This window comes from Canis lupus, chromosome 13 (assembly GCF_003254725.2).
Source record: "Canis lupus dingo isolate Sandy chromosome 13, ASM325472v2, whole genome shotgun sequence".
Lineage (NCBI taxonomy): Eukaryota > Metazoa > Chordata > Mammalia > Carnivora > Canidae > Canis > Canis lupus.
In genome coordinates this window covers 5,611,665-5,638,482 of record NC_064255.1, presented here as the reverse complement: position 1 = coordinate 5,638,482, position 26,818 = coordinate 5,611,665, and the positions used below count along the sequence as shown (strand labels likewise).

General features: G+C 37.6%; 2 protein-coding genes across 51 annotated transcripts in view; one reads left to right on the top strand and one right to left on the bottom strand.

Annotated features, from left to right (window-relative positions):
• RIMS2 (regulating synaptic membrane exocytosis 2) overlaps window positions 1–26,818 on the bottom strand; it is a 580,920-nt gene that overhangs the window by 17,262 nt on the left and 536,840 nt on the right. The window contains exon 1 of one of the 50 annotated variants that reach the window (XM_025450197.3): window positions 14,213–14,408. The exons of the other annotated variants lie outside the window; for them this stretch is intronic. Coding sequence (XP_025305982.1) covers window positions 14,213–14,354 — 142 coding nt within the window. The 5' untranslated portion in view covers window positions 14,355–14,408. Of the gene's footprint in view, window positions 1–14,212; window positions 14,409–26,818 lie in introns of those variants that run through there. 50 annotated transcript variants of the gene reach the window in all.
• LOC112662490 (transcription factor BTF3-like) overlaps window positions 14,389–26,818 on the top strand; it is a 35,912-nt gene continuing 23,482 nt past the window's right edge. Inside the window, exon 1 of the mRNA XM_049093269.1 lies at window positions 14,389–14,584. Within this exon, the coding sequence (XP_048949226.1) occupies window positions 14,389–14,584 (196 nt within the window). The remainder of the gene's footprint in view (window positions 14,585–26,818) is intronic.

Genomic DNA, 26,818 nt, shown 5'->3' with positions numbered 1-26,818 from the left:
AGGATTAGCACTGGATGTTAAAATCATTTGATGAGATGTTTTTGGGAAACCATTCACATGGTACCAAAGTATTATCTCAGAGATTACTTAGTAATTATAAAGGGAAATTTACATCTCCTCCTTTGAGGGAAACTGGTAATCATATTTATTTATTTATTTATTTATTTATTTATTTATTTATTTTGGTAGTCATCTTTAAACCAAGTGATCAAACTTAGCATGCCTAAGCATGAGAGAACTTGATATTGTGTTTACTGATGGATGTATGAAGTTTACATCTCCTGCAGCACTTAAACTGAAATTAACCATGTCTCTAGATCTAATGTCCAGTCTACAAGAAACACAGAAAATAGAGAAAACAATCAGACAAATCCAGATTGTTAAATATCCTGTAAGACAACTCTGGACTCTTCTAAAACCAGTATCATGAAAAACAAAAGGTAAAAGTACTGTTTTAGATTATGCATTAACAACCAAATGTGATGAATAAGCTTTGACTAGATCCTGGATTGAGGAAAAAAACACATAACAAAATTTTAGCCATAAGAAACAATTTTGGGATAATTGAAAAAATTAAATATGGAGGAAATATTAGGTGATAGACATTTTTTGTTAATTTTATTGTTTATGTAGTTTTAAAAAAAATTAGGAGATATATGGTGCAACTTACCTAACTCGCAAATGTTTAGCAAAAATACATATTGTGTGTGTGTGTGTGTGTGTGAGAGAGAGAGAGAGAGAGAGAAAAGCAGGGGAAAGACAGGAAAGATAAAGTCAATTAAAAATTGGTCCATCTATATAGTGGATGTTCACTGTACTACTTTTCTTTTTCTAAATATAAAATATTTCACAATAAAAGTTGGGAAAAATTCAGTTGCTAAATTCAAAAGAAAGAAAGAAAGAAAGAAAGCAAGCTTCTGTGTCTTGACTTACTTCTATGTGGAGATGATTTGTATATAAAATCTACCTGCCTCTAGTCCTCATAACAGTGTTGTATGGTGGTTATTAGTACTGTCACTTTACATGAGCTGGCAGGTGATACAGGTGAAACTTGAACTGAAACCCTAGCAACGTCAAAGCCAATGCTTATTTCTCAAATAGGCTTTATTTTATTTACTATTTTGGACACTAATTTCTGATTCCAGGGTAATCAATGACTTGAAACCCTTATCTCATGTTATCACTGCATGTCCAAATAAACTTGAATTATTCTATGAACACTGTTAAGATACAGATCATTCATACTTTCTTGTTTTATCATATATGGAAAAATGTTAATTTTATTACTAAATTCTGACTTTAAGAATGTGATGGCAAAAAAGAAGCAGCCTCCTAACTATAAGGAACAAACTGATGATTGCCAGAGAGGAGGCGGGTAGGGAAATAGGGAATGGGGATTAAAGAGTACACTTTGATGAGCACTGAGTAATGTATAGAACTGTTGAATCACTACATTGTACACTTGAAACTAATATAACACTGTATGCTAACCATACTGGAATTAAAATGTAAAACTTTAAAAGAATTACCATAAGGATGAAAAAAATGTATTTATGATGAAATTCAAAGATGTGCCAGAAGTAGCTCTTCCTTATTATATAAATATGCATTTTGATCTCTCAACATGTCACTTTGGATCTATCCACAATAAAAAGGGGAGATTTCACCAAATGATGCCATGGTAATCAAAGAGTATTAAATACATAGTGAAAAATTATGGATTTGCCAGCATGTGAGCTGAGAAGACCTTGACCCTTTTGTATCTTGATCCTCATCTGTAAAACAAAGACATTCTCACAAGAACAGAAAACTACAGATCAGTATCTCCCATGAAAACAGATGCAAAATCCTCAACAAAACATTAGCAAATCAAATCCAACAATGTATAAAAAGAATTATACACCATGATGAAGTGGGATTTACCTCACTTATGCAATGCTGGTTCAATTTTCACAAATTAATTAATGTGAAACATCACATCAACACGTTAGAAAAGAAAAATCACATGATCATGTCAATAGATCTAGAAAAAACATTTGACAAAATCCAACATCTATCCATGATAAAAACTCAGTAAACTAGGAATAGAGAAGAGCTTTCTCAACTTGATAAAAAAGATCTATAAAAAACTTAAAGCCAACATTAAATTTAATAGGAGAACCTCGAAGCTTTCCCACCGAGATTCAATATAAACAAGTATGTTCTTTCTCATAACTTCTTTCAACAGTATACTGAAAATTCTAGCTACTGCACTAAGACAAAAAAGGAAATAAAAACTATACAGATTGAGAAAGAATAAATAAAACTGTTTTTGCTTACAGATGATATGATTGCTTATATAGAAAATCTGAAAAAAAAACAGATATAAAAATTCCTGGAAATAATAAATTATTATAGCAAGGTTGCAGGATACAAGATTAATAAACAAAAGTCAATTTCTATCCTATATCCCAGCAATGAACAAATGGAACTTGAAATTAAAGAAAAATAACATTTATATGAACATACAAAAAAGTGAAATAATATTAGGTATGAGGAAAACTACAAAACTCTGATGAATGAAATCAAAGCTAAATAAGTTGAGAGATATTCCATGTTCAGGAATATGAAAGCTTTATATTGTTGAGATGTTAGTTCTTCTCAACTTGATTTATAGATTCAACACATTCTCAATCAAAATCCCAGCAAGTTATTTTGTAGATATTGACAAGATCGTAAAGCTTATTATGGAGAGACAAAAGACCCAGAATGGCCAACACAATACTGAAGGCAAAGAATAAAGCTGGAGGGCTGACACTATCAAATTTCAAGACTTACATAAAGCTACAGTAATCAAGACAATATCATATTGGTGAAAGAATAAATAGATCAATGAAATAGAACAGAGAGGCCCAAGTAGTGATGAACGAAGATATTATAATCTATGTGAAATAGTTTTGAAAACTGTAAAATGCCATAGAAATCCTTATTTGAAAAATGACTGGAATAAAGTGAAATTATCCTAAACTTGCAGGAAGAAACTTGTAGGAATAAATAAGTGGGGCTTTGACATTCAAGAGGGGAAAAAAGAGATTGCTGACCAAAATGGATGAAGGGTGTATCTTGCAAGAAGTTACTGTGGCCGAGTTCAAAAAGGGTGTTGTCTGTGTTCTCCTCTAGGATTTTGATGGAATCTTGTCTCACATTTAGATCTTTCATCCATTTTCAGTTTATCTTTCTGTGTGGTGAAAGAGAGTGATCTAGTTTCATTCTTCTGCATGCGGATGTCCAATTTTCCCAGCACCATTTATTGAAGAGGCTGTCCTTCTTCCAGTGGATAGTCTTTCCTCCTTTGTCGAATATTAGTTGACCATAAAGTTGAAGGCCCACTTCTGGATTCTCTATTCTGTTCCATTGATCTATGTGTCTGTTTTTGTGCCAGTACCACACTGTCTTGATGACCACAGCTTTGTAGTACAACCTGAAATCTGGCATTGTGATGCCCCCAGCTATGGTTTTCTTTTTTAAAATTCCCCTGGCTATTCGGGGTCTTTTCTGATTCCACACAAATCTTAAAATAATTTGTTCTAACTCTCTGAAGAAAGTCCATGGTATTTTGATAGGGATTGCAGTAAACGTGTAAATGAACTATTGGGACTTCATCAAGATAAGAAGCTCTTGCACAGCAAAGGATACAGTCAACAAAACTAAAAGACAACCTACAGAATGGGAGAAGATATTTGCAAATGACGTATCAGATAAAGGGCTAGTTTCCAAGATCTATAAAGAACTTATTAAACTCAACAGCAAAGAAACAAACAATCCAATCATAAAATGGGCAAAAGACATGAACAGAAATCTCACAGAGGAAGACATAGACATGGCCAACATGCACATGAGAAATTGCTCTGCATCACTTGCCATCAGGGAAATACAAATCAAAACCACAATAAGATACCACCTCACACCAGTGAGAATGGGGAAAATTAACAAGGCAGGAAACAACAAATGTTGGAGAGGATGCGGAGAAAAGGGAACCCTCTTACACTGTTGGTGGGAATGTGAACTGGTGCAGCCACTCTGGAAAACTGTGTGGAGGTTCCTCAAAGAGTTAAAAATAGACCTGCCCTACGACCCAGCAGTTGCACTGTTGGGGATTTACCCCAAAGATACAGATGCAATGAAATGTTGGGACACCTGCACCCCGATGTTTCTAGCAGCAATGTCCACAATAGCCAAACTGTGGAAAGAGACTCGGTGTCCATCAAAAGATGAATGGATAAAGAAGATGTGGTTTATGTATACAATGGAATATTACTCGGCCATTAGAAATGACAAATACCCACCATTTGCTTCAACGTGGATGGAAGTGGAGGGTATTATGCTGAGTGAAATGAGTCAATCGGAGAAGGACAAACATTATATGTTCTCATTCATTTGGGGAATATAAATAATAGTGAAAGGGAATAGAAAGGAAGGGAGAAGAAATGGGTAGGAAATATCAGAAAGGGAGACAGAACATAAAGACTCCTAACTCTGGGAAACGAACCAGGGGTGGTGGAAGGGGAGGAGGGTGGGGGGTGGGGGTGACTGGGTGACAGGCACTGAGGGGGGTACTTGATGGGATGAGCACTGGGTGTTATTCTGTATGTTGGCAAATTGAACACCAATAAAAAATAAATTTATTATTAAAAAAAACGGATTAAGGGGTTTTCTTCCCACACAAACCCACTGTTTTCAGGTGATATCAAGGTGGATGCCACTAAGCTGAAAGCAAAAGAAGCAGGCAGGGCACAGAAGCTACAAACTAAAGGTACAGAATCTTGAGGCTTAAAAATCTTTGTCACGTGAGATGTTTGTCTGGAGTTACTCATACTTGAAACTGACTGGAATTAAATAGACTGCATGACTATTGAATTTTTGAAGGACTAAGGCCATTTAGGAAAGTTTGTTCAACTCTCAAGGTAACTATTGAGTTTCTTAATATGCACTAGCAGAAACAGGCTATTAATACTATATAGCCTACCCCCTTCAATGCAAATCTTTGTGGCCAATGAAGAATAAAGGCAAAGAAATACTTTGCAGAAAACAGAACCAAGGTTGCCAGATGAGTAAACCAAGGAATGCAGTCTGTCAATTTTTGCAATTCCTCCCAAGTGAGATTTGATATTGTGGCTAATTCATTTTTTTATGTTTCCTATTCTCCTTTCTTCTTTTTAAACACAATTCTTTTTTAACAAATATTTTATTTATTTATTTGTTTGAGAAAGAGAAAGCGAGCCGGTGTGGGGGGAAGAGGGAAACCGAGAAGCAGACTCCCTGGGGAGCAGAGTGAGCAGAGAGCCTCACTGGAGCTTGATTCCAGGACCCTAAGATCATGACCTGAGCAGAAGGGAGATGCTTAACTGACTGAGCTACTGAGGTGCCCCCCTCTTCTCTCCTTTCTAAATGAGAATTTTGATTTTCATTATCCTGTTGCTACTCTACTATTTAAATTGAATGTATTCTAAGCAGGTAACTTAGCTTTAGGTTTACCGGTCACTGTGACATGAAAAGCTCCATTTGAGTATGAGAAAGAGAACTACATATCACTCAAAGATCCTAGATTTAATATTTTTTTAAGATTTTATTTATTTGTTTGTGAGAGACACAGAGAGAGAGAGGCCAAGACACAGGCAGAGGGAGAAGCAGGCCCCATGCAAGGAGCCTGACGTGGGACTCGATCCGGGTCCTCCAGGATCACGCCCTGGGCTGAAGGCAGCACTAAATCACTGAGTCACCAGGGCTGCCCCCTAGATTTCAATTTGCATGCAGTAAATGAATGATGTTTTAAGGCTGTCTTTCTAAGGAGGGATGACTATGCTCTAAATGCAAGATAAAAGTGTGCATGGATATTTGGGTAGCCAAATCTGCAGAAAAAGTTAAAATTAAGAGAGCTATAGTCTTTACCTTAGCCTTCTTGTATAGATTTTTCCCATCTTATTTGTTTATGCTTACTGAGCAAAGAGGAAAATAACCCAATAGCAAACTAGTATCTAGAAATATTAAAAATAGGTAATTAGTTTGGGTTTAATGGGCTTTTTCCACCAGTAATTCTTTTTATATTATTAAGTAGATATCTGTTAATGTTTTTGTCTCACATTTTAACCCTTCTCCTATGTGTGAGAAATAACCCACCCTTTAATTGTAGACACTAAAATTGGTATCATTTTTTCCAGCCTGTCTGGCAAATAGGGCATGAACAATGACTGAGGTTCTGCTGATCAGACACTACTGCTCAAACTTTGAGCCTGAAGTTAATGAAACAAAGAAGCTGAGACACCACAAGCTCCCATTCTAATGAGGGTGGTGGCCACAATATATAATTTCCAAGAATGGTCTTATAGCAGTGGGTAATGATTCAACATCAAAGGTTGACAATAATACAAACTGTTATCTGTCCCAATCAGCAGTGGGAGTTCGGTAAGATGAGTTATGTAGCATGGTTTGGGGAAACATTCCTAAACCCTAGCACAGGATCTCCAGTCTTCCTAAAGATTCTGTGACCTACTCAATATCCTTTAGCAAATACCTTTTCCATCTAAATTGCTAGACCTGGTTTCTGTTGATTACAACTAGACACCCTAAATGAAACATAGTGCATACAGGTTTGTTATTTATAGTAGAAAAATATGTTCCTAGTTTATGTGGAGCTAAGTGTACCCAACTTGTAGGTATAGCACAAGACTTTGAAGTACTCTTGTTCTTGCAAGATTAGAAACAGTTATTCAAGAAATCTGGTCCCTTCCAGCTATAGTAGCTTCTTTCTATTCTATGATATGAACATAGAAACCAACCAGCTCCTTGTTCATTTATTCATTCACTACATATTTGCTAAGTACTTACTTGGTGCAAGGAACTGTGGGAGATAAATATATGTGATGTTTGATCCCATAGTTTCTTATTACGTGATTTTACAATTTAGTAGGTGAGGTAAGTCAGTAAATGCATAATGAAAATCCACGGCAATATATTCTAAATGCTATATGAATGCTATTATCTGAAGCTGTACTGTCCAATAGAGCTTTATGTGAATGATGGAAATTGTTCGGTAATTCTGCACTGTCCAATATGGTAGTTACTAGTCATGTGTAGCTTCTGAGCACTCAAAATGTGGCTAATGTGACTCTGGAAATAATTTTTAATTTAATTTGGTTTCAATCTATTTAAATTTAAACAGCCAAGTGACTGGTGCTTCCCATATTGAACAGCACAAATCTAGTTTAGAACAAGGTAAACATATTTTGATACGGGATCATAAGGGAATAATAACCATGACAATGCAGTTCACAACATCTCTCCACGGTGAGTATTATTATGCACATATCACATAAACCTGAGGAAACTAAAGCTCAAGGAAATTAAGTATCTTGTTTAGTTCACACAACTAGGAAAAGGTGGAGCTCATATTTCAAGCCCGTTGTTCACCCTTTTCTCTGCCTACGGAAGCTTATATAGTTTCTGAAAACTTCATAGACAATATATGAGCTGAGCTTTGAAGGGTAATTAAATATGATGCATATACAGTGGTAGAGGAAGAATAAAAAGAAAAGCATGAACAAAAATTTGGAGGCAGAGGGCAAGAAGGCTTAGTTTTATTGAGTTGCTGGATTCCTAAAGGACCTTAGAAGGCAAGGAAGCTATGCTATATATAAAAAACCGACTGTAAAAGACTTTGAATGTCAGGCTAAAGAAACTATCTAGTAGGAGATGGGAATTTACTGAAGTTTTTGGAGAAAGTGTAGTGTCAAGATCAAGAATGATATTTAAGAGAATCGACACAGAGGCAAGGAAGTTAGATTGGAAGGGAGACACAGAAGGTAGAGAGCAGGTTTGAGAGATTCTCAGATTTCAAAAAGGAGCGAATGTGGTCCTAAACTCTCAAGATGACAATAAGAACGAGAAGGAAGAAAGCGGTTCCTGGGAGAAGTTGCCAACTGGTGGCACACATTTGGTCAACAGTTTATGTTTTGTTTGGCCCAAATAATGTTTATATTTTTTCATTTAGCTGCCAATGTTGTAAAAGTTAAAGTTTTTAAGGAAACATCCAGATTTATAGTTTTTCTCTTAGGGAAAAAAAGAAGAGTAAGTTTGCCAATGCTGGGCTGATATTCAATTTGGCATCAATTAGCTAGAATAGAGTGCTCACCATTCCTTTTGGATGGGTAACCTTTCTCCAGCTTTTCAGAGTCCTTGTTTTTCCCATTTGTATTACATCTGGTCTATTTCACTGATGTATAGTACCTACCTGGCCTTGATTCATAGGATAGTAAGGGAACAACTGGTCACCAAAATAGCTAAAATAAACAGTCCTTTCATTATAGTCTCATTAGGCAAAACCTAAATCTTAAGAAATGGTACTTCAAAACCTTCTCTGATCCTATCATTTTTATGATAGCTTTTTTCCTCCAATTATTAAAATAATATTATATATACATAGCATTAGGTAAGTCTCCTCGTCTGTATCAAACGTTGTTACATTATGAGATAGAGCAAATGTATAGAGTGATCTCATCTGATCAGTAATAAGGACCTACTTTAGAACAATAGAAAGTATTTACACTAAACCATAGTCCTTGGCAGCAACGCAATACCACCTTCTAGTGGGTTTCTTTCGTAAGTCATTCTCCATAGGGAAACTCATCCCCATTACTAGCTCTGAATTTAGTGAATCTACTGAAGGATGAAAGCAAATTGGGGTTAAACTTGACTTTTGTATTAAAGTTTTAAATTACCTTAAAAATACTGTTTGGACACTTACCAGTGAAAAATTCTGAAGCTCATATAAAAAGGTAATATTTAATAAGCACTCTGAATGGAGTTATTCTTTCACTTATTTTTTTAATTCCAAAATTTTTTGCTTCATCTTATCTGTCTGGAATTTAAACCTAATATAAAAATATTGGGTTACTGTTGAATATCATATGGACTCATTTATAAAATTATTTATTATATATAATCAATCATAATCTAGGAAAAATAAGATCTCCTAAGAAAAGATACATATTCAGACTAAAACTGTCTATCTAGGATCTGCCCCCAAAATTGGCATTGTGAAGATGTGCAAAAACTATGATCACTGAACTTTTAAAAGTCTAGATCACATATTATGTTAAAAACAGTATAAATAAAATGGATAGCAGTTACAACGATATTCACTTTGAAAAGAATGGCAGAACTATATACTATAATTAATAGACATTTAGTAGATACTTGGTTAGTCACGATGTCTGTACTTAGGATAACATCTATGTATATGAAGAATTTTTTATTTTAATAGAGCACGTGCAAGGTGCTATACTCCATTTTAATCAAATGGGACTGCTTACTAAGAATTAATTGTATCATTAACCATATACAAAGATTAGACTAAAACAGTAATTATTATACTCTTTTTATTGGTTGCATGGCCTCTTAAATAGGTCTTTTGTGTTAGTCTCTTTAGTTCCTTTCATATTAATTCCTCATAGCTTCACTATCATATGCAAAAAAACATTTCTCAGTTTTTCTGGTGATTTAAAACTATTGCTGTTTCTTGGGTGGTTTTCTTGTAATTTAATTTTCAAGCTAGTAACATGTAAGAGAAATTAAATGAATTCATTTATTCAGTTAAACAGCATTAAATCAGTAAGATCTCTTCTGTATAATTGCCAAGCCATATATATATTTTAAGATTTTATTTATTTATTCATGAGAATACACAGATAGGAGAGAGAGAGGCAGAGACACAGGCAGAGGGAGAAGCAGGCTCCATGCCGGGAGCCCGACGTGGGACTTGATCCCAGGACTCAATCCCGGGACTCTAGGATCGCGCCCGGGCCAAAGGCAGGTGCTAAACTGCGAAGCCACCCAAGGGATCCCCCTGCCAAGCCATATTTTAACCAAAGAAGACAGGCCATAAAATCAAGCCAATCAAATTCGTCACATATTATATGTACATAGCTGAACAAGAATCATGAACCCAGAACCACAAGTAACAACATTAAAATAGCCTCTGAGAAATCAGATCTATCAAGTGTTAGAAAATGTGCCATTTTCTTACACTATAACACCATAACCATTTGCCATTGAATCTATGGGTGGGAATTTGTGGGGCTGCTTTTCCTATTAAGAATGGTTACTTTTGGGAGACGTGGATGGCTCAGCAGTTGAGTATCTGCCTTTGGCTCAGGGTGTGATTCCAGGATCCGGGACCCAGTCCCACATAAGGCTCCTTAAAGGGAGCCTGCTTCTCTCTCAGCCTGTGTTTATTTTATTTTTTATTTTTTACGATTTTATTTATTCATTCATGAAAGAGAGAGAGAGGCAGAGACACAGGCAGAGGGAAAAGCAGGCTCCACGCAGGTAGCCTGACGCGGGACTCAATCCCGGGACTTCAGAATCATGCCCTGGGCTGAAGGCAGGCGCTAAACTGATGGGCCACCCAGGGATCCCCTTAGCTTGTGTTTATGCCTCTCTGTGTGTGGGAGTGTGTCTCTCATGAATAAATAAATAAAATCTTAAAAAAAAAAGAATGATCACTTTTTCTTGAACTTATTTCTTCTTAGAATTACCTGAAATGTTTAAAAATTCTACACATAAAAATATCCTACATTAGGGATGTAGACTCATGGATTCAATGTTGGGGCAAGTAGCTGATATAGTGAAGTTAATACTTAAAGGATTCAATGATAAAATAAGTAAACATAATTCATAAACCATTAAGTAACATGTAAGGGACTATTATTATTACTTTTGCTGAAAAAAATCTACTCAGAGAATTGGAGAATTGTTATTTGGAATATATCTAGGGACAAGGAAGCAAAAAAAAAATCACATAAAAAACAACTAGAAGCATATAGAAAAGATGCTACAAAGGCCGATTGAGAATCAAGAATCTTAACTTCTTTTGCTCAGAGTAATTCCCCTTTCATCCTCAATGAAGTCAGCACCATTGAAATTCATAATCCATGGCCAAGTTAATGTCTCTGAGTCTCAGTGTTCACATGTGTCAAATGTTGAAAATAATAACTTTCTTGAAGAATTATGAAACCAAAGGAATGTGGCACACGGGTGCTCAATAAATGATAACTATTATTAATGTACTGTGTCTGGTCATCAACTTCATAGCATGTTCCTAGAAAATGTAGCAGAATAATGAAGAAACAATACACGGAGTAGTTAGGATTATAAACTCCAGAGCCAGATTGTGGATCCTGCTCAGCAACTTCCTGGCCATGGGCTCTGAGCAAATTGTTTTCACAGGTGCGTGGAAGGCACTGATTGCAGCAGGTGAGGGACTCAGAACTATCATGGATGTCCAAAGTCACATTTCACTCTCACTTTCTCAGGACACCCTTCTTTAACTCCTATATTATGTTTTCTTATAATTTTTATTGCACTCTGTGCTTTGCCTTCCTAACACTGGTCAGTTATAATTATATAGTTATTCCTATTAATATGTATCTCCATTAGACTGTATGCTCTAAAAGGGTAGGGAATATAATTCAACTAATTCAAGGACTACTACTTCTAATACATCAAATAGTCTCCCTAATATTTTTGAATGAACAAGTGAGTGAAAAGAATATGGTTTTTCAATAAGCTTCTTGGTACTTCTTGTGCAGAATGGCAGTGTCCAGATGTGTAGCATAAGAATGAGATGAGAATATAGAACTGGAAGGTAGAGTATATCTGAGCTAGTTACTGCGCTATGAAAAGACCAAAAATGGGGGGGGGGGGGGAGAATCACTTTAAAATCAGACTAATTTGAAATCAGTTTCATGAGTCAGATTACACTGTTCTCTTAGACAAGTTGTTCTCAACCAGAATGAAAATCATCTGTTGTGATGGTTTACTTTTCTTTACAAATTAGAATGGGTCTCGCAGTTATAACAGAATCTTATTATTCTCATAGAATAATAACATATTCCCGAATAAGCTTATGAGAGTATGTTGTCCACATGCGTCCCCTTGTGGGTGTCTCAATAGAAAAAAAAATGGAGGGAAGCACTGCTCCAGGGCAGTGATTTCTAACTTTTACAACTCTGCAGAGTATATTGAAATACTCTACAAAGTCTCAGGACTTTCAAGGATGGTAGGAATACTGCAAAACAATAAGTATAAATGACCGTAGCCCAGTGGAAAAACTGTTCATTTATGGGGAGAGCTTCCTCTCTAGTTACCTATAGAGAACTATATGCTTTATTTTGAAAACATTGGCTTCCTTATGTAACATTTTGTCTTGGCAACTCTATAAACCATTTGTGGGGCAGAAATCTGTTCCAATGTCCCATGTGTAGACATGGGATTTTCCTTCGGGACAGGTCTGTGTATGCCAAGGTTAAATGAATGTACTTAAGAATTTTGAAAATTCTCATGTTTATGTAAGCTTCCCCTGTCTTTTTAGGATGGTATTTTATAAATTCAACAATTCTGGTTATAACTTAGTGAAGGATGATGATAGTTTGTCTGAAGCAAACTCAAGACTGAAGACTTGGTATAAAAATTAAAAATTGAGTCTATAATAACTTGTTTTATTTAAATATGTATTTTCAGGCACAGCTATGTTTGAGTTCTAGCTTCACCACTTGCTAGGTATGTGACTGTGACCAAGTATATGCAAATAATAATCCAGTATAGCCCAGAGTCGGGTGCATAGGTGGTGTTGTGAACTGCCTGGGTTCATATTCAACTCTACTGCCTACTACTTGGGTGACATTGACCATGGGGAAGTTCTGAACTTCTCTCTGCCTCAGTTTCCTCTTTGTGAAACAGAGATAATAAAAATACTGTTTCATAACATTGTTGTGGACTTAAAAGAGTAAATACAGTTAAGTTCTTTGAACAGTGCCTGGCTCATAATAAATACCGAAAGTTTTAGCTTACAGTTGTGACCATTCATTCACCCAATGTGATTTTCTAATTTCTTGATTTGTTTACATTTCTGGAGATTTTAAACATTTAATTATAGAAAACAAGTGAAATGTAAATGTACAAACAAAACCAGCAAAGCATTAGTATGAAAATTAAAAGTTGTGTTTTAGGGAACACAACTAGGGAAGTACCCTACTATTAGACCTTTAGTGATCTATAGCAAACTGATATTGCAGCAGTAAGCTAGAAGAAACCTGGACAGCTCTAACTAGTGAATTCTTTTGAAGACCACTTTCCAGACATTGTTCATCCTCTCATCTTCCAGCTCTCTGTCCCTCCACTGGGAAAAATAGGGAAAAGAAAAATTATTTCTACCTCTTCTCCAAGCAGGTAGTTAGTTTCTTCTAAATCAGGGTTCAGTGCAGATATCTTGATAAGACGTCATTGATTGTCACAGAATAAAGGCAGAATAAACTATTACATACAATAATAGAGTTAACATGATGATGATAACTAGCCTACTCTGGACATACGCATAAACACGAACACGGTTTGCAACCAGCATATGAATAAATTAATAAACAGTATTTCAAATGTTGGGACGCCACTATTCAGCAATTTTTACTTTGATTTACAAATCATATTTTTTTTGTGTTAGTTGTTAAGTCTTATTGGAAAGTCCTTCAAGAAGAAAACCTATGCTGTGTTACTCAAAACTTTATGAAGGTCTTAAATATCACTTGGTGAGAAGTTTAAGGAGTGAGTTTTTCCTCTTTAGCTTAATTATACTGACATCCTTTAACCCCAGGGATAGACAACCCACGGTAAGGCTGACAGCACCTTGCATGCCCTGGGAACGGTTTCCAGTGTCCAGAGCAAAAACCAGCCTCTAGTACCGTCAACCTTTGACCTGTCCATTGTATCACCTCTTCCCTCATCTGGATCTTGAATTTACACACGCTGAGATTCCCATTTCAAAGTTCCTGCCGCCTCTCCCCTTGATTTCTGAGTACTCGGTCCTCCAGGCCATATGCTAACGCGGAGGCTGCGGGTGCAAACAAAAGCATAGAGGGGTTCACCGGGCGGCTGCAGCCTTGCCTCCCCCCAGACTAGCCCCTCGCCCGACTCGCCAGCACTTGACGCTGATGAACTTCTCTAGGAAAGCGGTTCCCCAAGTCCGCGCTGGTGGAGCCCTGGTTCCGAGCACCGACGAGCGCGGCCGCTGAGCCGGCGAGGGCGGGAGAGCCCGGCGGGGCAGGGACGACGCCCCCCCCCCCCCCGCCTCCCCTCCAGCCCCCGAGAGCGGGGGGCGCACAGGGACCCCCGCGGACAGCCTCACCTCCTTCGTCCTCCTCCAGGGAGTTCATGCAGGGGAAGTAGCCGGCCAGCGCCTCGAAGGAGGCGGAGAGGCTGCTCCGGCTCTGGGAGCGCTGCATGGAGCGCCCCGCGGCGCCGGCGCCCCCCAGGCCCTGCCGGCCCATCTTGGACGCGGACCCGCTCTTCCCGCGGTACAAGATGCGAGGCGTCTCGGCGGCTGGGGCGCGGCGACCGCGGGCGCTTCGGGGGCCGGGCGGCGCGGCGGGGCCCTGGGGGTCCGGTCCGGACCCGACGCCGCCTGCCCGGCTCGGCTGCCGGGCCCCCCGCTTTGCTGCGGAGGGGCGGGCGGAGGGGGCGCGGCGGTGGCGGCGGAGACGCGGCGACCGGCGGCCAAGTCCGAGGTGTCGCGGGGCGGGCGGAGGATCCCGGCGGCGGCGGCTGCGGGAGTCTGGCCGCCCCCTCCCCGCCGCGGGCCGCCGCGCTGCTGCGCTCCCGCCAATCAGCGGCGGCGGGGGCGGGGGCGGGGGCGGGGGCGGGGGCGGCGGCCTCGGGGCGCGCGCCGGGCTCCGGGGCGACTCCACCCGGGGCAGCCCCCGCGGCCGCCTGCGCCCAGCCGGTGGGGAATCCGTCAGGGACGCGGGGGGCACGCACTTGCCCTTTGCCCCAGTTTCACCTACAATTTGTTAAGGCTCCTCAAGCATAGACGGGAAATACTGAGATTTTCTTTAAATCCTAACACAAGGCTCCCCAATTTGTAATAGAGTCCACAAAACCCTAGCATTAACGCCTTCTCTTTTGCCTTGTCTTTATTTTTTAAAATGTCAACAGAGGAAAAAAAAAAAATCCAAAAGCCTGAAAAAGTACCAACACTTAAAAAAAGTACCTTGATGCTTATCAACTTCGCTTTAATTTCAGGACGTTTAACGCATTCTTCCTCTAAATTAAATAATCTAGGGGCGCCCCGGTGGCTCAGCGTTTGAGAGGCTGCCTTCGGCCCAGCGCGAGACCCTGGAGTCCCGGGATCGAGTCCCACGTCAGGCTCCCTGCACGGAGCCTGCTTCTCTCTCTGCCTGTGTCTCTGCCTCTCTCTCTGTTTCTCATGAATAAATAAAGAAAATCTTAAAAAAAAAAAAAAAATCTACTACCTGGTGTTGCTAAGAATGACAGTAAACACTGAAAGGCTTTAACATCTAAATAAAAGCATCCTCTTAACATGAAGTTGGAAGCAACACAAACATACTAGAAACAAAACAGTTTAGAAGTGAAATAACACATCACATTCTATATATTGCAAATCTCTACCACAGGTTATGAAGCAACCATAATTTCATTTTGTTAGGAGTCAGAAGATGATCCCACTTTTTGTGGCTTACACCAGCCACTCAAACTCTCAGTTTCTTTATCTAGGGAGGGTGGGAAGGTAGGGTACAACAATTCCAGTCCTAACCATGTCTCGGCTGGATTCTTGGGTATGTGTAATAGGGGACTTCAAAAGTGTCTTGTAAAACGTAAATGTTACCATCTAAAATAGTTCTTTCGGGATCCCTGGGTGGCGCAGCGGTTTGGTGCCTGCCTTTGGCCCAGGGCGCGATCCTGGAGACCCGGGATCGAATCCCACGTCAGGCTCCCGGTGCATGGAGCCTGCTTCTCCCTCTGCCTGTGTCTCTGCCTCTCTCTCTCTCTCTGTGTGACTATCATAAATAAATAAAAATTAAAAAAATAGTTCTTTCATACAATAAATATTTCCTAGGTAGTATATATGTACAAGTTCTTTGCTTGATGTACTGGGAGTTCAAACACACACTCAATATCACTTGAGCCCCTTGCATATGCTAGGTACCAGTTAGGGCACGATAATGATCAGGGCAGATAAAAAAATCCCTACTCTTGTGGAGCTTACATTCTAGTAGGGGAGACAGATACAGTAAATCAGTAAATTACATAGTGTTAAAAAGGGGATAAATGCAAATGAGGAAAAAAAAAGAGGGATAGGACAGTCTAATTTAAAAAAAGGTCGGTCAGAGTGGGTCAAGAGGGAAGTATCAAGGAAGAAGGCCTCAGTAGGAGAATCCTAGAAAAACAAATTGGCCAAGGGTGGAAACTCTTATTTTGGCATCCAGGGACATCAGAATGACAGCTGAAAGTAACTTTGGAGGGGAATATCTTGGGTTTCTACTGGTGATTGCAGGGGAAAAGGGAATATAAAACCTGAAACGGTGGTCATGTCTGAGTTGTTTGGGCCCTGCCTCTCTGTGTCAATGAACTGGCTTTCTGGACCATGAAGTTAGTCGAGAATAGTCCAGACGCACCTATTTCTGATGGAGTATAATTCCCTCTTAGAGTTTTAGAACATAGTTGTCCTGGGGAAGCTTTTTGATATTTTTTCCTATAGTTAGAATCTTAGAGATAATGGCATAAGGAGAAGTAGGGAGAACTAAAGAAGAAAGAAGAAAATCACCTTATTTCAAGAAGAAAGCTTTAAGGAAAAAGCAGAATGTTGGCACAGGGGGATTAAAGAGACAAAGCACAATCATAGATAGAGGCTTCTAGTCTTGAATGACAGTTTGTGGCATACACTGAACTTATTGAGAACATTTATAATTCTACTTCTTTTTGTCCTATGCTCAATTGCTTGCCTATGTATAATCAATATTATATAAATCATAGTTTTGGTTTACAGATTTTCAGCAAGTTGATTATTTCTTATTGCATTTGGATATAAGTACTCCTACTCCCAAAGGAATTTAAAAATTCACATAAAAAATAAACCATTTTTATCACTGATAAAAGATTACACATGTCCCTCCTCCATACCAGAATACATATTCAGATGGCTTTGGATGTAGTTCCCAAATGATGGGCCATTAGATAGTTTCATTATATAAAACTAAGTGTAACTCCAGAATCATTATAATCTTATATTTGAATTATTTAGAACTTTCTTATTCATCCAAATATAATCAGAGAAAACGTGAGTCACAAATATACACAATAAATTACCTTCTAAAAGCACAATGTAGCCTTGAAAATAGGTTCTACCATTAAATATAAAAATCGTCTTTTTGAAGAAAATATATATAAATATAGCTGGCATATATTATTATAGCATTCTATTCGTTGAATATGAAATGTATCACACCAATTATGCTCCTTAATTCTTACGTAAACCCCGAGAATGCCATCATTAGTTCTTCTTTACAAATGATCTAGTAAAGACTCAATAACATTAAATTACTTGCTTAATTAGAAAGTGGCAGAATAAGGGACGCCTGGGTGGCTCAGAGGTTCAGCGCCAGCCTTTGGCTCAGGGTGTGATCCTGAAGTCCTGGGATAGAGTCCCACATTAGGCTCCCTGCATGATGCCTGCTTCTCCCTCTGCCTGTGTCTTTGCCCCTCTCTGTGTCTCTCATGAATAAATAAATAAAATTTTTTTAAAAAGTGGCAGAACATGACTCAAATTCAGGGGCTCTGACTTCAGGTTCAATGCCCTGTATACTGTATCACAGGTGTCTCATACCACGTATACTTATACAAAAATAGATGATAGAGTATGAACTAGACAGTAAATTATTTGATTCAAGAGAGAATAAATATTGAAAATAGAACCATATTGTTTATTCTAACTATATACCAATGTTAAATCTGTTTGCTTTTAATTTTTTTAAATTTTTTATTTTATTTTTTTTAAGATTTATTTATTCATGAGAGAGAGAGAGAGAGAGAGGCAGAGACACTGGCAGAGGGAGAAGCAGGCTCCATGCAGGGAGCCCGACGTGGGACTCGATCCCGGGTCTCCAGGACCACACCCTGGGCTGAAGGCAGTGCTAAACCGCTGAGCCACCTGGGCTGTCCTGTTTGCTTTTTAAAATCAAATCATAGCCATCAATTCTAACAGGTCTAGAATACATGTCATTTATGTCTCTGATGTTTTAGTAGTTTCTCAAAAAAAAAAAAAATCACCAAAATTTTAAAGTATATTAAATTAGTTAATTCCTGAAATAGAGACTTGGTCACTTAAGTGGATATATAAAACAGTTCTTACATAAAGTAGTTATATAGTGTCTAGACTGCAGATTAATTCAATCAGGAACACAGTTGTGCTTTGGCAGCTCTGCCCTTTTCTATGCTAGAGATGATGTAGGTGAGGATGATGAGAATATAAATGATCTAATAAAGGGAAAGGAAGAAAAAGAAGTAAGTCCCTGAGAGAAGTAGTAGAGAAAACAAACAGCAAGGCCCGGAGGTAGATACGCTAAAAAGAAACAGAAAAAGTACCCATCTGGCAATTCTGTCACCATATAGTGTTTTCCAGCCAACCCAGAAATGATTGGTTGCTAGAATTGTTCAGGGTTCTAGAGCCATGCTAGTTCAGACTAGCCTCTTAGTATACATTTGCTTTTGATAACATGGAAATTGATTCCTACTCCAGTCTTCACAATTGAAGTCAATTACTTTTGCCACTGTGAATTATTCTTCCTTACAGCAATGATTCTATGCTAAATAGAAATATTTATGGATATATTTTGTTTTTTTAATTCAAAACCAACTCTCAGAATCCTAAAATTATATGTTCTTTCCTGTCATAAAATAACTTCATATTTAAGTTCTGAGAGATCAAATCCATATAGTCAACATTTCTATTGACTTCAGATCGCTAAAAGTATTTAATAGTCTTGGGCAATTACCCTTGACTTGAATATGAAATCCAAACTATACAATCTTTTCTCTCATCCCCTGGTTAATGTCAACATAGTACAAATAAATGGTAAGCCTTTGTGATTTTTCAGTTTTACAATGAAGTTTTGGTTGTTTACTCAGCAGATTTACAAAGTGAATAGGAGATGGTACACTTTAGCAGCTGGGCAACCTGAAACTTTCACAAAAGGTTGATGAAATCAAAAGATGTCTAGAATACAAGAAGATAAAAAAAGAAACATTAAAGGATCAGCATTTTCATTATTCAGTAATGAGATTTTGGATAATATTTGCCTTTATCTATGACAGAAAATGTCCGTGGGAGTAAGCAAATTAATTTCTTAATTAGGCTAAAAAACAATAGTGAAAGTTCACTGAAGAATGAAGGATTAAAAACTCTTAAGATCAAAGTTACAAGTCAAAAAAGCAGAATAGCTTGATGATATAGGGAAAGAACAAATATTTGGATTCTAATACTACTTATGGCCCTGTATGTATAGTAATAATGATAATAGCTTGTGTTATGTTCTTCATAAGCATTACCTCCTTTAATGCTCATAAACACTCTATAAGGTAGCTACTCTCATTATTCTCATTTCATAGACAGGAAAAGCAATGTACACTAATTCAATAAATATATGTTAAGTGCCTATCACGTGCTAGACACTATTCTAGTTACTGGGGATGTAACAGTGAACAAAAACGGACAATGAAGTCCTTATGCAGCTCGCATTCTAGTAGAATAACCTAACATTTATATCCCACTATATTCCAGGTCTTTTTCTAAACAATTGTACATAATCAGAAAATGAATTCACCTAATAAACACACATGAGAGACATATGATTATTAATATCCTCATTTTATAAATGGGAAAACTGAAAAAAAAAAGATGAGAGAAAACTGAAAGACATTGAGAGCAAAGCTCCTGCCCAAGGTCACACAGGTTATTAAGAAATGAAACAAGAGATCCCTGGGTGGCTTAGCGGTTTGGCGCCTGCCTTCAGCCCAGGGCGTGATCCTAGAGTCCCGGAATCAAGTCCCATGTCAGGCTCCCTGCATGGAGCCTGCTTCTCCCTCTGCCTGTGTCTCTGCTTCCCTGTCTCTCTATGTCTCTCATGAGTAAATAAATAAAATCTTAAAATGAAAAAAAGAAATGAAACCAGAATTTAAGCCCATGAAGTTTGATGAACACTCATATAATTTGCCCAATATCACACGTAGCAAATCCAGGATTTGAATCCAGGTCTTCTGGCTGTATGATCCATACTGTTTTTTAAAAAATATTTACTTATTTTAAAGAGAGAGAGAAAGAGCAATTGGGGGAGGTGTAGAGGGAGAGAATCTCAAGCAGACTCCCTGCTGAGCATGGAGTCCCATGAGGGGCTCCATCTCAACACCCATGAGATCACAACCTGAGCTGAAACCAAGAGTCCATGTTCAACCGACTATGCCACTCAGATGATTGTATAATCGATACTATTAACTGCTAAATAACATGGCGCAAGAGAACCTTCTGATATCAGTATTAGACAAGGGGCTGCCAATAAGAAATGTTTTTCCATCCATAACAAAGAAGATTTAGCACAGTAGTTCTGTCTCATTATATGACATATTTATGTAAATCTTCATTTAGCTCTCACCAGGAATCCAAAACTCTTACTAAATGTCTCAAGAATTTTAGGAGTCAGTGTACAGGGATGACTTCAGACAGAACCATATGAAGTCAGCCTCAGAGAAAATAGGAAATATACCCTCATGAGATTTGTAACTTATTGGTATTTGGTAGCCCCTCAAAGTATACTTCCCAAAATAAAATGGAGTCATTTATAAGCCAAAATTTAGAAAAAGAATGCTCGTACCTTCTATATACTTTCTACATACCATCTACACAAGTTTTACAACAGTCATGTGAAATGCCAGTTTCAAAGAAAAACTAAAATATTCATATAAAAAGGAAACACTTTATTTCACTGATAAGGTCAAGCATGATTCAATGATAATTGGAGACTGACAGGTAGATTAGAAAAAGTGACATTTACCAAAACTTGTCTAGGGCCAGGGAAAAAAGAAGTTTATGAAATATCATTATGTTTCAATCATTCAGACAGTTTCCTTTCTAATGTGTGATGACCTTCACACTTCATTTCCTCAAGCATTCAGATATTTACTGGGCACCAGATGCAAGCCTCTTTTCTAGGATCTTTGGTAAGAATTACACAAAACATGTGTTTGCCTCTCAAGATGCTCAGAGTCTGGTGGTAGGAGATAGGGAGGGTAACACAGACAAGAAAAACAAATAAATGCAGTATAGGAGAATAAGTAGTATATTTGTGATAAGTTCTAGGCACTCTGGTGACAAAAAACAGGAAGTGACAACTTTATTTAGATGGGCCAAAGAAGCCTTCACAGAAGAAAAGATATCTGAGCTGCATTTTGAAGACTGTTTGAGGTGAAAATGGGGTGACCAACTTTGAAAACAGAAGTCTCTTTATCCTAACCATAATACCAACTAAACACGCCTATTTTGGATATGTGAAAGTGGGTAAGGGTTAGGGCTTCTCATGAGGACCTCCCTCTTTCTAGTCCTTCAGGGTAGCATTAGTGGCAAGGATGGTTTCCAAGTTTGAGGTGCTCCTTGCTCCTGTATTCTGTTCTACTATTCTAACCCATGTTCTGGCTTTGTGATAAATTTATACAAGACCTTTGTAGTAATGTTAGAAGAACATTTCCAAACATTTGAGAGAAGAGAGAAGTATTTCTTCTACTGTAACTCCCTTGGAATTCTAGATGAACATTGCCTAGTAATGTCCCATATCGTTATGAAATCAAAAGCATCTTAAGATTTTGTGAGCATAAACATTTGCATAAACATACAGCAAGATCTAAAACTTTTACGTAAGTTTCAGGTACCAATGCCCCAAACTACACAATATTTATTAAAAGTGTGTGCATTTAAGCTGCCTTATTCATTTATTCATCATTAATTTATTTATTCGGTATTCATTTACTCATCATTCATTTCCTCTTTACACCACAGTGTGATGAGAATAATAATTACTTATGCATGGAAAACAGAGGTATTTCCTTAATCACAAGTAAATCTAGTTCCTACTTGTTCCTCTTTGTTCTTTTTCTTTACTGGCTAAACTTCATGTATTCACTTCAACACACATGGCAGTGAAGACTCTGATTAGCACATTTTGTTTAACTGAGTCATATATTGGTTAGATCTAAATGGTGATACATTTTAGTGCTGCTTGATATCATGCTGACATACAATGGAGAATTCAACAGTTTTCACAGGTAGTTTGACTCAACTGTCCAGTTAACTTATTAATTGTAGGCACCTTAATTATTTTTCATCATATATAAAGGCAGAAGATTTGCAACAAATTCATTTAAAGTTGCTAAAAAACAAAGACCAAAGGCAGTAGAGAAGAATGAGGATTCTGTCAAAGCATTAAAAACCGCCCGATCTTTAATAGCATATTGGAAAAAAAAAAAAAAAGCCTATGGAGAATCTTCCTGTATACAGATCCAGGTCAAACATCACCTAGATTGGGCATAAGTGAACTGCTGCCTGAAAGTAGATCTCTGTGTTGCTCGGTACATTCGGTGAACTGTTTCAGACCATGTGCCAAGTGGCAAACTTGAAAACCAAACTAGGCAAATCATCATCAGCTGATTCTCATCTCAGGCACTCTATGTTAAAAAAGGCGTCTGGAAATAACAGTTTGTCGGTCTTGTTGATTTGAAACTTCATAATAGGAAATAACAATACAGAATAAACATGTTTCCTTCCTAAAATTCAGTTCAAGCTGATTCCACCTAATGATTCCATCGTGCATTATGTATACTCCCACAATAAGGTGAGAAGCTCAAGTCTAACAAGACAGGGGACTATTCCCCAGGGCAAACAGTCTCAGAGGTAAATCTGTAGTGTCATACAGAAACTCTCTAATAAATACAAGCAGTTATAAAGAGAGGCAAATCAATATGTGTTCTACATTAAGGGAGTAGAATATTCTGTAATACTTCTCCTAGAACACTGCGTTATAACTTGGATTCTTTGGCTTGGCAATCCCAGCCATTCAAACCCTTAACAGAATAGTGTTTCAAATCCCACCTGCCTTTCCCATACTTGACAACAAATTGTGAAAAGATATTTGAGGAGGATCCACAGTCTTGATGCATGATTTATAGACTAAAAAAGTATCCAAATATATATATTTAAGATTTGGCAACACTATCCAAAAAGCTTTTCTGAAAATATTTATAGTCTAGTCACTATCAGCATTTGGACACAGAAAAACTGTGGTATAGAATCTCTGAGTTCCTTAATTTTATGTTATGCATTTATTTTTTTATGTCTGCGATTATCTGGCACTGATTTAACATCCAGAAAAAAGCTGTTGCTTCATGATTCATGTTATTAGCTCCTAATTTCATTTCAAATAATACTGTGTTTCACATTATGAAGGCAACGTCTTACAGGTTCTCTGGTGAGGCAATAATAAAAACTTCATATATTAAAAAATCTTATATGGTGTCTGAATAAACACTAAAAGATACTTTTCAAGGACAGTGACCTTAAAAATGTAATTGTTACACATTTTGTCGCAATTCAACATAACTGCAATTTTAAAACAATATAAAAATATCCTATTTTAAAATTCATTTTTAAAATGGATTCATTTTTATTCTCAACTTCAGATTACAGATAAGGATTGGGTGACAAAGGTACACTTTCTGCCTTCTATAGCCACATAGGAGGTGCATGCGGTAGAAGTATCCCATTCTGGAGTAAATAACATAGTCATCACAGGAGGTGAACAGCTCCTCAGCAACCATCTAAGACACGGTCTGCTCCAGTCTTTGCAGAGCTAGAACTCACCTCCTTATTCTTAGATCGGAACCCTACCTCCATCTTTAGTTTTATCTCAACTTTACTCCCAATCTCACTGTGTTGCTCTGATCCTGTGCTCACCTGGGGTTTGTCAAACCATCAAGTCTCCTCTGCTTCACTGCCTTGTGGTTGAACTTTTGACCTGAATGACCAGAGGGAAATGCCCTCCATAACTGAGGGTCCTCTTTGTCTCTGCATATTACATCCCTCCTTTTAACACAGCTTTTTTTGTGAGGGAGAAAGATCATATTTTTTATCCCATGATGGGATGCATTAAGAAAAATGTATAACAACACTGGAAACTAAATAATCCTTTGAGAATCTATTATCAACATGTATTTCTTACTATAATGATCAGTGACTATAAGAAAATTCTTCCAATTATATGCTTTCTATAATATTCTCTGTATGTGCCTATTTTAAAAATTTATGGCAGAGATCCCAGGGTGGCTCATCGGTTTAGCACCTGCCTTTGGCCCAGGGCATAATTCTGGAGTCCCAGGATTGAGTCCCACGTCAGGCTCCCTGCGTGGGGCCTGCTTCTCTCTTTGCCTGTGTCTCTGCCTCTTTGTCTCTGTCTCTCATGAATAAATAAATAATCTTTAAAAAAATTTATAGCAATGAAGCAATTATTGACTGTCAACAGTAGTGTAACATAGGGATGAAAAACTTTTCTGGCACCTACAATAGGCATTTCTCATGGTTTAATTTTTCTCATGTTTTTAGATATTAGATCTAACGCATGCCAATTGTTTTATACAGTAACTTTCTCTCAAGTATTTTTGAAAAATCTACCAATTCATCTCTAAAACATAAAACCTGTTAGTTTAGAGCCCATTTCATATTTGGGAAAGTATAAGGAAGATAAAAGGCTACACATCCACAAGTAGTAGGATCTGGTGAAGCCAAAATAAACTGAGTTTAAAACCTTTTTGCATTTACGTATATTGAATAATTATTTACAAAAATTTATGTGAAGGGGCAATGAATACATTCTTGTGAAAAGGTAATCTATTGAAAGTGTTTAACAAAGAGAACTGATTGTTAGCTTAATAGAATTAATAGGCCATTCAACTAGTCTTTATTAAACAATTTAAACAAATATTTATTGAATGCCACCACGTCCATGTACGGTGCTAAGCAGAAGTAGTAGATAGTATCATTTATTAATTAACTGACCATTAGGTAAATCTCAATTATTATTTGAATTGATAAGGTAGAAAAGCTAAGGAAACAAATCAAGTAATGCTATGTAATTAAAAATAAATATATAATAATAGACTAGGATGTATTTAGAACATGTACACAAAGCTAAAAGCATTTAAGATATCAGCACCAAAGCAAAACAAAGACAGCTTAAGTACTCCTGTTTTGACTGCCACACTTTCAGATCATGGGACATTAATTTTAAAAATTGTAAGACTATCACATTCTAACACATAATTTTGGAAAAGTACAGCATTCAACAGGAGAATAAAGCCAGTGGGGAAAATAAGGAAATAAATAACTTTGGTTATCATACACACACACAAACACATTAAATTAGAGACACAAACTGACTTATAAAAGAGTAGACCAACAAAAATATAATAAATTAAAAATAAAATTGTTCTTTAGAACATCCAATGAGACTTTGAAGTCCTCATCTTACTGGCTCCCTGAGCAACATTCTACAGAACTGACTACTCTTTCAATCTGAAAGCACTATTTTCTCTTGACTGTTTTTATGTCACATTCTTATAATTTTCCTCATTATGCCTCTTCATCAACCTTCTTAGCTGACTTCACCTCTTCTATCAAGTTTCTTTTTTTCCTCCAAAGATTCCATTTACTTATTTATTTGAGGAAGAGAGAGAAAAAGAGAGAGAGCTTGCACATGCATGAGCCAGCCAAAGAAGGAGCAAGAGAGGGAGGGAGAGAGACAAGCAGACTCCACACAGAGCCTCACGTGGGGCTCCATGTCAGGACTTCGATCATGACCTTAGCCAAAACCAAGAGTTGGATGCTCAACCAACTGAGCCACCTAGGCGCCCCTTTTCTATCAAATTTCTACCTTTAACATCTTCAACGCATCCTTAGGGTTCAGTCCTGGGCTCCCTTCTCTCATATTTCCCCTAGATGATCAATTCCATTTCCACTTTTAAAAGCCATATACAGTCACTCAAATAGATTACTGAGTACAGATCTCTTATTTGTTTCAGAGCTGATAACTGCCTACTTGACATCAACTACTAGAATATCTCAGATCTCTCACACTAGTCTTGCTATCCCACAGAAATTTCATCTTCCCTCTCTTAATAAATGACTTCATCAGCGAACTACTTGCTCAAACTGAAAATCAGAACATCCTTTATTATTCCTTCCTTTATAGTGTATGCCTCTGCTCACTCAATCATCATAAAATTCAATTGATTCTACCTCTAAAACAGATCTCCTATCTATTTCTCTTAGTTCTATTCCATGCCATTTTCACTCTTGCCCTCAAGATATTATTCATAAAGCAGTCAGGATTATCTTTTAAAAATATGTTGGCTTATGTCACCACCCTCCTAAAAATCTTTTAATGTCTTTTCACTGCAATTATCATACAAACATATAGCATGACCTTGAAGGGTCTCGCATGTCTCTCCAACTTTATCACAAGCCACACTCCCCATTGATCACCAGGCTGAAGCCACACTGGTTTGTTCCTTAAACAGACCAAACATTTTCTGCCTCATGGTCTTCTGTAGTGGCTGACTTCTCTTAAGACTTAGCCTAAAAGACTTTTCCTAGCTATCCAATCCAAGGTAAGTGGCCATATTAATTCTCCCACATGGTACCCTTTTCTTTTCTTTTTAAATAATATTATTCTAAAGCTATATTTGCATATGTATTTGCTTATACTTAATTCTCTCCTGAGCCCTACTCAACTGAACCCTTTATTAGAACAAAGATCATGTCTATTTTATTCACTGCTGCACATTCTCTCCCTACCCAGTGCCTAATACTTAGGAGACTGTAATCTTGTTGAGTTAGTGTAAT